The sequence below is a fragment of the Tauraco erythrolophus genome, chromosome 9 (genome assembly GCF_009769465.1).
Source record: "Tauraco erythrolophus isolate bTauEry1 chromosome 9, bTauEry1.pri, whole genome shotgun sequence".
In the NCBI taxonomy this organism is placed as follows: domain Eukaryota; kingdom Metazoa; phylum Chordata; class Aves; order Musophagiformes; family Musophagidae; genus Tauraco; species Tauraco erythrolophus.
The window spans coordinates 14,097,312-14,111,634 of NC_141473.1; the positions used below are offsets into that span (position 1 = coordinate 14,097,312).

At 46.9% G+C, this 14,323-nt stretch overlaps 1 protein-coding gene across 3 annotated transcripts in view; it reads left to right on the plus strand.

Moving 5' to 3' along the window:
• The window catches only part of SH3PXD2A (SH3 and PX domains 2A), a 261,074-nt gene that overhangs the window by 40,164 nt on the left and 206,587 nt on the right, over positions 1-14,323 (plus strand). For all 3 annotated transcript variants that reach the window (XM_086616386.1, XM_086616387.1, XM_086616389.1), the window contains exon 2: positions 5,559-5,639. In XM_086616386.1, the coding sequence (XP_086472512.1) occupies positions 5,559-5,639 (81 nt within the window). The remainder of the gene's footprint in view (positions 1-5,558; positions 5,640-14,323) is intronic.

The window sequence follows — 14,323 nt, forward strand, 5'->3', positions numbered from 1 at the left end:
GACCGCAAATTTTGTGCTGAAAGGTGACATCATTGCGTGGCACCAGTGGTGGACTAGCCACGGGCTCAGGGCTGAGGGTCTGACTTCATCTCTGTGGGAATTTCCCAGGTCTCGCAGTTCTTTTCAGGGCCTTTTGGATGCTGGTGAACTGGGCAAGGAGCCCATGCTGTGCTTGCTGGATCCAGAGTCAAACGCGATCCAAGCCAAGTGAAGGCAAGGTGATGTGTGCAAGAGGGCTTACATTCTCCGTGCTCACTCCTGGGGCATTTCACTTTCTCTGCTGCCATGCTGACTCTGGTATAGGGCAGGAATTGAGGACACTGGGGGCCCTCACCCTGGGGAAGCCCTGGCTACCACTGCCAGTGTCTTGTGGGGTGGCAAAAGGTAACTAAAATCAACCACGTTGCTTCTGGAAGGCAAGCAGCTTTGCTGCTTTGGCCTTGTGGGTACCGAAAGTGCTGTCTGTAGGCTGTTACCACTCCAAATCCGGGTCTGGGCCAGCACTGATTTGTGCTAGTCAGAACATCTTTGACATTCAAAGGATTATGCAAACAGTAAGTTGGTGCAGTGCCCATACTGCAGTAATTTAGGGCACAGATGTATGTTGACTTTGTGGAGGGCTGCTGCAGTTTGAGCTGTTTTAATGTAAACTCCACCACCTAAATGAACCAGCTGAAATTGCTGCAAGCCTTGTGGGAGTTGGGCTGACTTTGCGCGGAAGCGGACCAGGGAGTGTTCACAGGCTGAGCTGTGCTCATAGAAAGTTTCCAGCTCGCAGGCAGTGATAGCATCTGAATATGGGGGAAAAGGAGTGTCTTTTCCAACTCAGTCATGATTCACTGGAGGACAAACATCCAACACTTTAATGCTTTGATAATACTTTAATAAGACTTTGAAGGAGCTGACTTTCTCCAGGATAAAAGAGGATATCGTGATGGTATCTGCATACAAATTGCACCATAGCATTATTTTTTGCATTCATAAAACTTTCTTAATAGCTGGTATTTACTGTAATTACTTATTAAAGGTTAACATCCCCCTCTCTTATGTGTGCAGGGATATTTCTAGTCTCTGCTCTTCAATCTTGTCTTTGCCAATAGCTCATGTATTTGTGGATGTTCTTATCTTGGTCTCATCACACTGTTCATTTCAGGCATTTATCTTCCACAGCAGCTCATCTGGCTGTACAAAACAAAACATTAGCCTCTAAAAAGACAATTGAAAAATCGGTCACATGAGAATAACCTGAATTCTTTACCTCTGGGGTTCATGCCAGCTGGAACTGGATATTTTCCATTGAAAACAAGACATTCAGTGATAAAGTCATGCCCAATGACATTTGAGTGAATGCTTTTTGTAGTAGGAAGTCATCTCTCCGCATCACTTTGTGCAGGCAGTAAAGGGAGAGCAATAACTTCGGTTTGCAATACATTTTCTGCTCTGTGGTGGATAAATGGGAAGTTTCCCAGAGCTAGAACTAGACAATAATTAGCAGCTGATAAAACCCCCTGACATTCTGCAACTTCTTTCATGCAGCATGAATGTTAAGAGCTGCTTATCAAGCTCAGTTCCTGATTAATACTCTCCAGTTTGTACAGGCCTGCTTCTTGTTTCTCTGAAGAAAGATTTATACATGGTAGACTAAAAAAAGACTGGATTTGTGAAATTATAAACTGAACATTCTTAGGGGCTGGAGCACCCAGTGATTGCGCAGTGAGCTGTTTGTAATTTGTACTTCAGTTGTTACTTATTAATTATTAAGTACTTTTTTAATTAAGGATTTTTAAGGTTAAGCATTTGAATAGCAGCTGTGTTTTGACTTCTTTAAGGTCACAAACATGGCAGATAAATGAAGCAGATCTTTTTGCCTTGAGTAATTAATTATTTTAGTAATTTCTAATTTACAGTCACGATTCAAGTTTAGTTCTGTGCATGTATGTACTGTGGGGAAACACTGTACTTAAACGGAAGAGCTTGCTCCCAGACATGTAAGATGCTTCAATTTTTATCTTCTTTTATGAAGAAGCAGCGTGCTGAGGGCTCAGCACTCTCCCATGGCAGGACCAGCTGTGTGCTGAAGCAATGGCTCATGTGGCTCAGTTTTGGGGAGCCGCCGGATGCCACTGAAAGCCCTCCCTGGGCTCTGCAGCAGCTCGCAAGGGCGATGCTTGGCCTGCCAGGCGCTCGAGCGTGGGACGGCTCTCTATTTATCTGATATTTCCTGCGGTCTCCTTGTCCCATTGCGTTTGCATGACCTCAGGCTCCCCCGGGACTGCTTTTCTTATTCTCCCCAGGGATATCGTTGATCGCTTTCACAGCGACTCGTTTTAAGATCTGAGCAAAAAAAAATGACGAGGTAAGCTGATGTAATGTTTGATGCTCATGAAAAGGTTATGGGTCCAGCTAAGGCAGCAGAAGCGAATAATCACCAAACTCTGATCTCTGAAGGAGAGAAATGTGGTATCTAAGGCTTTTGAAACCTCTAGACCTCGCTTTTAAAATCTGGCATTTTACAGATCGTTTCTGAGTTCAAGCAAACAGTTATTCCCCATTATATTAAATGGCGACTTCCAAGAAGCAATTTGATTTACGCAAACAAGCAAAGAAAATCAATAGCCATTTCAGATTTTTGCACCTGCGTCCCACCACGCAGATTTTAAGCCCTTTCGTTTCTTCCTTCACAGAGCTCCAGGTTATGATTAAAAGCTTTTCTTGCTCCTGCTATGATCTTCCCATGAAATAGAAGTCAGTGCATCTGCATGCTGCCCGATTCATTGCTTGCTGAGCTGTAGAGACCTAGGGCTCAGAAAGATTTAATTGCTGTTTTAAATGTGCAGCAAAATCCTGGCTTGACTGAAGTAAGTGGCAGCTTCATTCCCACAGAGCCTGGATTTCAGAGCTGGGACCGTATCCACACTGTGCAGCGAGGTCCTGCTCCTACACCCGCTCCCTGTACTACTGCATCCAGCCTCTTGCCCAGAATATCCCTTCACACCCAGCTCAGCCCCATCTCATGTGATGGAGGTGTTGTGCTGCTTACTGCACCACTGAACAATGTGGGACTCTTAAAGCAGGATTAACTCCTTTCCAGACTCAATCTCGATCAAGCAGACTTGCAGGCTCTTAAAAATTTTGGAGACGCATGGTTTTTGTGGGTTCTGAAAAGTACTGTGTGGAGGCCTGAAGTGTTCTGAAATTCAAAAAGCCTGGATGTCTGTGGTGTATGTGTTTTGTTTCTAGCTTCTGGAGAAAAGATGCATAATTAAAGAAAAAATATAATCTTTATTTGCATGTGCAATATGTTTCTCCTATCCTTGTCTCTCCCCCTTTGTGAGAACCCGGGGCCAGAATTACAGTATCTGGAGTTGCTTTTGGATCCCAGTCAGCTCCCATCTGTCATGATCTGTTTTTAATCGAATGGGTTTTCCATCTGAAAGTAGCTGTTGGATAGAGAACGAGTAGAAATATTTGTGTTGTGAATTAGCTCAGAGTGAAGCTACAAACTTCCCCCCCTACCCCCCAAACACATGGAAAATTATTCTTCAGTGTAGCGTGGCTGGCCTGAAAATTGGCAACAGCAGCTTCCTTCCCAGGCTCTGACTCCTCTGGCTTGCCTGCGTGGGTAAGATCTTTAAAGGGCACCTGAAATCTTCATGTTATGCAGTCTTATCTGCCCTTCCTAAAGCAGGGCAATGCTGGTGTCACCCTTGTGCGTATGGGTACTGTGGGAGGGAGGCTGTGTGGGTTGGTTTTCCAGGAGAGATGAGAGATGCAGCAGAGGAATAACCTGAGTTTGCTGAGAGTCGTGCTCTTACCCCTGGACAATCTTTCCTTTCCAGCCTCGATGATCTCTGCTCTGGTGGGAGCAACAGATAGGTTTAATAGGATAAACGAGTCAAATTCAGGCTCTTAGCCCTTACTCCCAGTGTTCTGTGAAAGGCCTCAGATCTCCTTAACAGTCTGTGCTCAGCATGTCCAGTTCTCAAATACCATGAAGCTGGGCTGCAGGAAATGGGGAGCAAACTGCCTTGGGGACTGAATGTGGTCATAACAAACAGAGAGGAAAGTGGGGCTTGCAGGACCTCCATGGTGGAGGACATCAGATGACACCTTTCTCCTACTGGGAAAGAAGAAGGAAAAATCCCTCACCGCTCCTTGGAAAGGCATTGTTAAGCCTGTTCTTCAACATCCCTCCAGGGGTTTTCATACAATACCTTGCACAGAAAAGCAGTTGCACAGAAAAGCAGTTGCACAGAAGCCATTACCCTGTATCAGCACCTTGGAAGGTGGATGAATGTCCTGGGGGAGATGGAGAAGATGATGATGTTTATCCATCTCCTATTGCTGGAGACAGAGAGCTTCATGTCTGTGTCCATGGCAAAAGGGAGAGCTCCTGCTGCAGCGCTGGGCCTGAGGGAGGAGGGATGCTTTCCTGTTTCCTCTACCAGATCCTTATCTCACTCCATATGTGAAACCTGGAAACTGCTTTAAAGACCCGGGTCTAGTTGTGATTTCCATTACATTGGCTTTGCATAGTCACCCTCAGTGGTCACCCTTGATGGCTTCATCCTGTGTTTGCTGAAGTCTTGTTGTGTATCTGTCATCAAGGCAGCAGGGCCAGTGTATGAGTGCAGAATCTGGCTTTTTTTTTTTTTTTTAATGTTTTGGAGGTACTAGGGTCAAAAGGAAACGTTTGTGTTGTATATGTACATATATGTGTGCATGCAAATCATTTTTTATCATAGATTTTGGCAAAACATTTTCTGGAAGATGATTGTTTTGGGGATGGACTAGGGCTGGACAAAGGAAATCCTGGGCTTGTGTAGCTCTTTCCACTGCTGTGAGAAAACAGTGTCACCCTTACTGACTTGCTTTACATCACCTTTGAATCAGTCTGATGGTGCCAGAGGTGCCAAGTGGTATCACGTGTCTCAGCAAGGGCTGCTTGCTGTAGGATTGAGCTGCGGTTGTGCGTGTATGGATGCGCACAAGCAGCTGTGTTACACAGCTGTAATCCCACAGCCCTCTTGGAGCTGAGTTCCCTTTGAATATCCTTGTTGAATTAGAGTCACTTGTTGTCTGGGAAGGGCCACGGTCACATCACCATATACAAGGAAGACCTGGAGCATAGAATTGGTGATCAGCAGCCCATGATGGGAGCCCACTCCCACTTCAGGAGTGGAACAGCTCTCCCAGCTCTGCCTGCAACAGGCCCTGGGGCCCTCAAGTAGGCAGAGGTAGAGGTCAGGGTGTGCTACTAGGGGCTAAAAAATGTGCCATTGATCGATTAAAGCTTTCATCCCAGAGAGAGCAAAATCAGTGGGAGCTGGTGATGGGAATGGGTGGGAGAACACTGGATGCTCCCCTGAGACTTCTGGTACAGGCTGCAGCAGGGCAGTGGTTTCAGTTTAGGCTAGTCCTGTACCCAGGGCTAGTTCTTCATTGTGTGCAGAAACAGCCAGCAAGATGTGGAATTAACCTACATTGAGTGTTTAGTCTTTGGATGTATCCTTTGCTTCATGTCTCACACTGACTTGTGTTTTCTTTTCCCTTAACAGGTCTATATCATCAACGTAACATGGTCTGATCTGACTTCCCAGATCATCTACCGAAGATACAGCAAGTTCTTTGACCTTCAGGTAAGTCTATCTTGTCTAACATAAAATATTATTTCTGCTCACACTTCTGGTCGTGTTCCCAGCTGAGTTAATAGTGCCTTTAAATAAGGCTTTGTGCTTGTTTGGTCTGTTACATGTCATGATCTTGAAGCTTTTCAGACCCTGTCCTTGTAGGGTATAAGATAAGTGGGTGGTATGCTCACAGAGAGTAACTTGCACTGTAAAGACATTTAGAGCTGACATTTTCATGAATGGTTCCTATTGACGAGGGGATCTAATTTTAAATACTTCAGATGCACTTACAACAGAAAGAGAGCTACGTTTTGGGCCCCCAGAAACTACTTACCCAAATCGCTGAAAACAGCAGAGCTTTTGCACACTCCCACAGCAGTTCAGTAATGGAGATGGTGGTGGAAACTTTTCAGGCCCTCCTCCTAACCATTTACACAGCCAACCAGTGTCCTGGCTCCTGCTGGTTTGTACAACTCCTTTGCCATGTTCTGTGCCTATGTATTTGGATTTTATCGAAAGCTTTCTTGCTGGATAGCTGCTGACTGAAGTCTGAAGCCAGGAAATGGGAAAAGTCCAAATTACAAAGTTTCAATGGGGGCATCTGCTACTTCGTTTCTGGTAGCTACTGCTCCATGGTACCTGCCCGGAGAGCTTTCTGGCTGGTGTCCTATTTAGTAACAATCCAGATCCATTGATACCTTTGTATCAGTATACTTTTGTAGGCAGCAGAACTATGGTTGCCTAGGATGAAAACAAAAGCTGTGGTTTGACAGGTTCTTGAACTTTGGGGGAAATGTCGATTTTTGGGACTAGAGCTTGTGGTTGGAGCTGGGCTGTGGTTAGAATATCAAGTGAATCCTCACATCCAGCGTTAAGGATGTACACAGCTGTCTGGGCTGTGTCCCGGGAAATATTGAGCTGGTTCGCCATGATAAGTCAGGGAAAAAAGGTTCCTCCCTTGCATACCTGGTCTGAGATACCTTGAAGAGTCCTAGTTTCATCATTGCCCCCCCTTTATGTGTCACTTCTGGTGCTTGGACATCTGAAGTCTCTAGCCTGTTTTGCAAGCTATACTAGTTATAGCCTCCTGGCTTTTCTAGTGGAAAAATGGACCATTTCTGTAGCCAGTCCGGATTTCTGTGTTTGCTGTGTGGCTGGAAAACATCTCTTACCAGTCCGAAGCACCAGGTCTGCCAGTCCTATTGCTATGAAGAACATGTCAGCGGCTTCTTTGTGTCTGATGTACCTGCTGAAGATGCACAGTTCTGTATTCACAAACATTTGTTGTCAGCGTATGGATTGTGGCCAAAACTGTTTTTTTTCTCTCTCCTTTTTCTTTTCGCCCCAGTTGTGTTTTCATGCATATGTTCTTCTGAGTCTCCTGGCCTTTCCTGGTAGGTTTGAAAAGTTCCCATCAAGTGTGGAGTTATCAATGAGGTTAGTGTGTTGGACAGGAAATGATGTCTCAATCGGGGAGTGAGTCCTGAAAGGTCCCATTGATAAGTGCAAGGGGGCCTAGCGCCAGTGGAAAACTCCCGCTTACATGACGCTTCTCCCCCCACGAGAAAATACGACAAGAAAGTAACAAAATTCCCTTCTTTAACTCTTTTCCCTCCCAGGGATCTCTATCAGGGCCACCACTGTGACAGTCCTCTGCAACAGCCTCTTTAGCTCTCGCAGCATGAGGCGCACAGTTACTGAAACTGAGGTCTTCGCCTGGAATTTCCATGGTTGTCTTGTGTCTGCGTAAGCATGTCACTGTGGCAGTCTGTGCCTCGGTTTCCTGGCTGTAAGACGGGGACAAGGCCCTGTATGCTTAGGCTTGCCATGAGGTGCTTTTAGACTCTTAGAGGTGATTCTTTTTTTGCTATTATTTGTTTCTGGGCTCTTGATGCTGCCACAGCATCCCCTACGTGAGGGAAATGGGCACTGGGTCTTGAATTGCAGCTTGTGTTCACAATTCCAATGAAGCCAGCAAAGGAAGCTGGAAAAGCAAATGAAAGGTTAGGGCACTTTGGGAAAGCCTTGCATTTTGGGAAGCTCTTGATGTGCAGTGATTCCTGCTCAACAGCGAATACTGCTTTACCACAGCACATGGATAAGCAGAAGTGGAAAGCTTCATGTAGAAGCTCTGCAGCCCCTTTTCCAGCTGCTTGCAATTGCTCAGGCTTAATGCTTGGTTAATGGCTCCCTGTATCTGGTGGACCTGCTTTTAGTGTCTCTCTAGCTTCAGGCAGCTGGAACAGGGAGATTTTCATACTGTTTATAGGAAAATCCTCCTGATGGTGTAGAGCAGCTGTTTCAGGGTATAGCAGTGGAGGATTCCCTCTGTGTCCTGTTTCAACCGTAACTGGCCTGTAGTGGGGCTCTTGGCTGGGCTGCATCTTGCCTGGCAGAGAGGGATTCTCAGTCATGCTAAGATTCCCTGAATGAAGGAGTGATATTTCCAGCTGAAAGCCCAGAGCAGCACCTTTCATAATGAAAGTTTGGGAAACAACATAGGAGTGCCAGCCCACATTCCTCAAACTCAAGAGACTGAACCTGACTCTTGGTCGTGGACCATATGGTAGGTATTGGGGGTGCTTGTTGAGGATCAAGGTAGTCTCCTTAGATCCTCCTCACTTTGCTTCAGATAAGGAGATGACCTGTGACTTCCACATTTTTGGTGGAAGCTTGAACTTCTGACCTAGCTCTGATCGGACCTGTGTTTTGTGACCTAATACCACACATGATAGTGTGGCCTTAGCATGATCAATCTACTTTGGTAATGTCCCTGCTTATGCCCATGTGGCCCTTCCAGCAGAAAATCAAGCAAATGCTCACTGAGTAACACGCAGCTGATTCACGAGCACCAAAACAGCTGGAGTCTGCAGGACTCTGCCAGCTCTGCTCGTCCCACCGTGTCCATGACAGAGCCGTACATCAGGGCTTCCTAAGCCTTCACGTCTTGTTCGCTCTTGACTGGAAGTGAAGGAACAAGGGCTGACTTGTAATGACTTAATCAGGGCTGCAATGCCTGGCATTGATAGTGTCACTGGATAGGGCCTATGGGGAAACCCAGGGGGCTGCCCAGGAGCGAGGAGGGAGGAATACAGATAATTAATTTCACTACTGCAATTTCATGTTTCTTTAAAACGGAGCCCACCTTTCCTCAAATGCCTGTGTCTGTGGGAAGCGGCTCAGCAGTTTTGAGAGCCCTTGCATTACTAGAAACTGGGTTTTTTGAAACGCTTCCTCGCAAATTGTCTTAGGCACAGCGGGCAGGAAGTGGCTGCTCTGTCTAAGGATTCAAACTCCAGAAGTGTTCGATCGTGCTGTTTCAGCAGTGCATATGCTTGACTGGGGAGTCAGGCTGTTTTCAAGATGAATAATAGGACAGTGAGACTGGACGTACCATGGGATTTGGAAGCTGGAGTTTGCCCCATGAAGGTGTGAGAAGTACAGCAAACAGAACCCAATGCAACAAGCCAAGTGTCAGCCCTGCGCTGCTGCAGCGAGGGCTAGAGATCTATAAATACAGGCTTAAATTAAATCAGGGCGTTGCTGCATCATTTAATTGTGCAACCAAGTCGCATCTTAGGTGGGTCAAATGACGGCAGCAGAATACATGTGGGTGCCAACGTTTCAGTAAATAGGATTGAAAGTATTGAATTAACTCTGCATAGATGAAAGCATTACGATAAATTGCTTGTCAAGTCCAATTATCTGTTGTCTTTCACCCTGGGGAGACATGTGCACCTGAGCACCCCATGGGGTCAAAGCCACCTCATAATGTAATATTTTTTAAGTGCTGCTTTCTGATGCACTCTGCACCTGGGTGCTTGGCTCTTGCCTGCGATGCAGAATGGAGGAGCGTTGAGGTGCCCATCACTGGGAGACACGGTGATGTGAACACGGCATGTAGCTAGTGCTGGCCCTCATGACAGGCCAGTGGCTAATTCGGGCATGTTCCTTGAATTCAGTCTGATGGATTTGCTAGTGGTGGTAGTAGAATCTCTCCTGAGATGGTAGTTGAGATTGGCAATGCTCCTGTTGTCCCCCAAAGATGCTGAGAAAGGACACTGTTTTACTGGGATAGCAGGGATAACTTCTGGCATTTCCACTGTGCAGTAAAAAGTATCTACAGATGTAAGGCTCATGTTTTTCATTTTCTTGCTGGAAAGTGCTTTTGGAGGCTATTATAAGAATGGGGATTTGCAGCTGAGTCTGTGCATAAATAATTACCCAAAGCATAAGGTGTAGAAGTGTGGGGATGCAGCCAGGTCACCCTCCCAGTGGCCACACTGGGCTGGGAAGCAACAACAGTGTTTTCAGCTGGCAAGTAGGCAGGGTGGCTCTTACCCCACTCCCCACCTCTCCCTGCCAGTTGCTTAGTACCACCTTTGGCTTTTTATAGATGTTATGACCCCAGTTGGGTGCTGCCCCTTGCTGCTGAGAAACCCTCTCTCCAGCAAAGCGAGCAGGGAAAATGTGACCATGCTTCAGTGCCTGGTGTCTTAGCTTGAATCACCAGTGGCTCATCTTCTGCATTTTATCCGGTCACTCTAAATGTTCTGATCTGGTTTCGTGCCTGTCTCACACGGTGCCTGGAGTCGTAAGCTTAGTCAGGGGAGATTCAGATTGGATGTTAGAAAGAATTTCTTCTCTGAAAGGGTTGTCAGCCACTGGAATAGGCTGCCCAGGGAGGTGGTTGAGTCTCCATCCCTGGATGTGTTTAAGAAAAGGGTGGATGAACTACTTAGGGATATGGTTTAATGGGAGATTAGGGACGGCTGGACTGGATGATCTCTAAGGTCTTTTCTAACCTAGAAATTCTATGAAATCTATGACTGGAGCCTCGACAGACAGACCTAACCCTGTGCTCGAATACCAGCCTCTCTGTTGCTCCCATGACATTGGCTAGGTCTCCATGTGCAGAAGATTCTTTCTCACAATAGCAAAATGCAGCTTTCTCCCAGGCAAAACGCAGCAGCTGGCTTTAGCAGCATGCCGTAATCCCACGTTATGTTTCTGGCTGCACGAGAGGCAAACGATGTCCTTGCTGAAGCCATGGCAGGAATGTTAGGTAGGCAGATCTGCACAATGACCCACACAGACATTTTGGCTGCAAGGAGACGTCTGAAATGTCACAATTTTGAAAAGGCAAATAAACAAGGCTCTGTTCAAGCATTGGCTTTGTGTACTAGTTAGCAAAAATTTATCTGCCTGATGCGGTCTGCTGATCTAAGCAGATTTTCTTCAAAGTGGTGCAGAAAGAGGAACTCACTAGCAGCCAATTAGAACATTAAAAAAATAAAGAATATCAAGAATTTTATTAGGGAGCAGAAAGAGATGTAAGTTGTTTCCAGGCTGATGATAAAACATCAAGAGCTTCATTTGTTATTGCTGGGGTCATCCTGATTGTTTATAGTGCTATAATGGAGTAACTGAGCGTTGAAGAGCACATTAAACAAAAATGGTACTATAAAAAAACAGTAATTGCAATCCGTATCTCTGCTTTTGTTACTTGGACTGGAGTTCACTCGAATGCTGCTGCTATTGGTCATTCTTCCGTTATGTGCTCTTCTGTACAAACATCCCTTTCTCTGTTACCCCAAGCTGTATCGAATATTGTAACACCCACTCTCTTTTCCAGTTTGGTGTTTAACTCTGCCACACATGCCTGAGCACCCTCCACTTCACTGTGTCACTGTGATTCAAAACAGGACCTGGTAGCTTCGAGGTGTAGGCTTTGTGGGGCACAGCAAAGAGGGAATTGATGCAGGGTGCTCGCAGGGTAGGTGTCTGGTGGGATTCTGATGGAATTGTATATATTCACTATTACTTAATTTGGGTTAATTGCCCACGTGGAGACCCACAGTCCCTAAATCTGGTGGTCCAGTGCAGCCTAACTCAGTATTGACTGTTTTTGTAGGACCTATGATGTTTCATGTTGTAACATTTAGCTCTGCAGGAGCGGTGAATGGACAAGCTCAAGCATGCACTAAATTGATCCATGGTGGAGAGTATAGGTAAGAATGCAATGGGGCAGGCATGTTCCCGCGTCTGCAAGTGCTACCTCCTAACCCTCAACCCACTGGGCCTTTGTAGCAGGATGAGTAGTGTCACCACTTGGTCGTCTTTGCCGTCCACTGCAGCAGGGTTGCTTGGCAATGTGTGATGCTCTCTTCTGTAGATGCCACCGCACACGTAGCTCCTGGCAGTGTGGGAAGGGAAGGAGAGCTGTTGGTGTGGTTCTGCGCGTGATGCAGCTTGCCCCTCTCGCAGCGTGGGAGGTTTGAGTTAAAAAGATTCCCAGCCTCTGACGAGCTCAGGGAGTGTTTCCGTGGGCTATGTGTGTGCATCTGAGGGTGCATATGGGAACAGGCAGGAAAGCTGGAGGAGAAGGTGGGGTTGAATAGGAGGAGGTGGGGAGGAGCGGCGTGGCAGAGGGTTGTACTGAGCTGTGGTGCGAGTGCACAGTGAAACAAGACAAAGGGGGAGAAAGAGAAGATTTTACCTACTGGTGTTGGTGCTCCTGCTGGGCTGCATTCACAGCGGGGGATCTGGGCTCTTCGGTCGAAGCATGCGCTTCGCTTTGCTCTGGGCTGTACTGGCCTTGGCCAGGGTGGTCTGGCTTGCAAGGATCATGTTTTATCTGCTCCTGTTCCCTTGGTGTCGGATGCTGGGCCTTTGTATCCTGGCCCTGCTGTAGACATTGAGAGCTGCTGTGAAATTGTCCTCCAGACCAAAGATCTGGCTCCGTATCTGACCTGTGAGGTTCACTCCCAGGGCCTGGCATCAGGACCATCTCTGATAGTCACAGGGCTGTGGGGATGGAGTTACTCCAGCAGTTGGGATGTAGGGTTTGATTTGAAAACAGCTTCCTTAAGAGTAGGGCTGAAACTGAAACAACCCTGGGAAAATTCAGAGGAAATCTGAATGTGGCTCTGTCAACATGTCTGTTCTCAAAGGTCAGTGCCGGCTCCCTGGGGAGAAATGGCACGTCCTTTCTTCCGAGTAAACAGGAGCCAGTTGCCTACTGCCACTGTCTCGGACAGCATGTGGAGAGGCCGGCAGTGGCAACGTTTGCAGGTGATGCAGAAAGCCAGGTTTCTAGGAGCAGCCCTGAGCCGCTGGCTGTGGGCACTGACCGTGCCTCCCATGTTTCGGCAGCTGTGCTGGAGCTCCCGGTGCTGCCGTGCCTGCAAGACCTGGCTCTTAGTAGCAGAGACACCCTGATGCCTGACCTCAGAAAAGTAGCCCAGTGGCAAGCTTGCCAGTAACAGGACTTGCTGGGGAAATTGAGATTCCCCTGGAAAAAAAGTGAATAGTTGATATGGTTATTGAGCTGGGAATGATTGTCTCAGCTGATTTAAAGGCTACTTAAATACTACTTGTCCTTTTAGCCCTCGGTCAGCGCCTTAGGATACCAGCTGGCTTAGGGCAGTATCTTTGTCTTCAATGAATAAACAGAATTGTTTATAATTCTTATTTCCATCATTATTTAAATGTTTGCTTGGCAAAACAATCTGTTGAGCTTCCAGTATTTGTTCTTAAAGAGACTTTACACGTCAGACAAAGATGAGGGCCATGATGGGGAAATGGCAAAGTGCCTGCCGAGCTACAATAGAGGCCACGTTCAACAAACATGGCAAACAACCTGCAGTTGAGAGAGCGACCCAGCCTATGGAAACCCTCCCCTTCGTACTTCTGCACTTGGGTGCTGGTGAGGCTGACACTTGAATATTGCCCGTATGATGCAGCGTGAGAGTCTTCTGCATGGTGGCTACTGGGTGGTAGTTACTGCTCAGTGCCGATTTAATATACTCCCCTGCCTTGTGCAGGTCTGGCCAGGACACAAGTGAGCTTAGAAAGTGAGGTGGTGACTTAGCCAGCTCCTCAGGGTGTGATGGCAGCAAGGCAAGAACAGAAGTGATACCCGCGCTACCCCGTCTCAGTGGTCTGAGGATTCAATAGAGACGCCCCTCTATAACAGTAGGGAATGGATTTTGTTATTAAAGGATTAAGGCTTTTGTTTTCTCTAGGGTCTGCCATGGGTCAAAGGTGAGTCTCTCAACGGTGCCATCATAACCTCTCACTGTGCACAAAAGGTTTTGCAATACCAGGAACACCCACAGGAGTCTTACATGTTCTGGACAAGCTGACAATGAGGTTTTGGGTCTCTGGTTGAGTGATTCTCCTGACCCTCACAGTGGGTCAGGAGTCTCTGGAAGCTGCATCTGTGAGGGTTGTGTCCTCCTCCATTCCCTTGCTGCACAAGACCAGGGTCCTGGGCACCACCATGCTATTGGTGACTGTGACGGATGCTGTTTGGAGTCATTGCACCACATGGGCATTGTTCCATACAATAGTGATATTCTCCTGGATGTTGACAAGTCTTTATTTCTGGTGTTCGTGTCCTATGCATGGAATCAGTAGTGTTGAAATATTTCATCACAACATCAAGAAGCTTTTGCCTTATCTGACTCAGATTAAATGCTAATTCACTTCTAAGGTCTTACAGGAGCATGACATCGAGTGGCAGGCTGCTCTGAAGAGGAGCTTTCCCCTCCATCTTTGTGATCTCCTCGTGTGCAGTGCTGCAACAATCTGAGCCTCTCCAGAGGGACTGCTCAAATAGTGATCTGCTCAGATTGCTGAATCAGCACTCTTGCTGCTGATTTCCTGCCTTTTGCAGCCTCTGAGCAGAA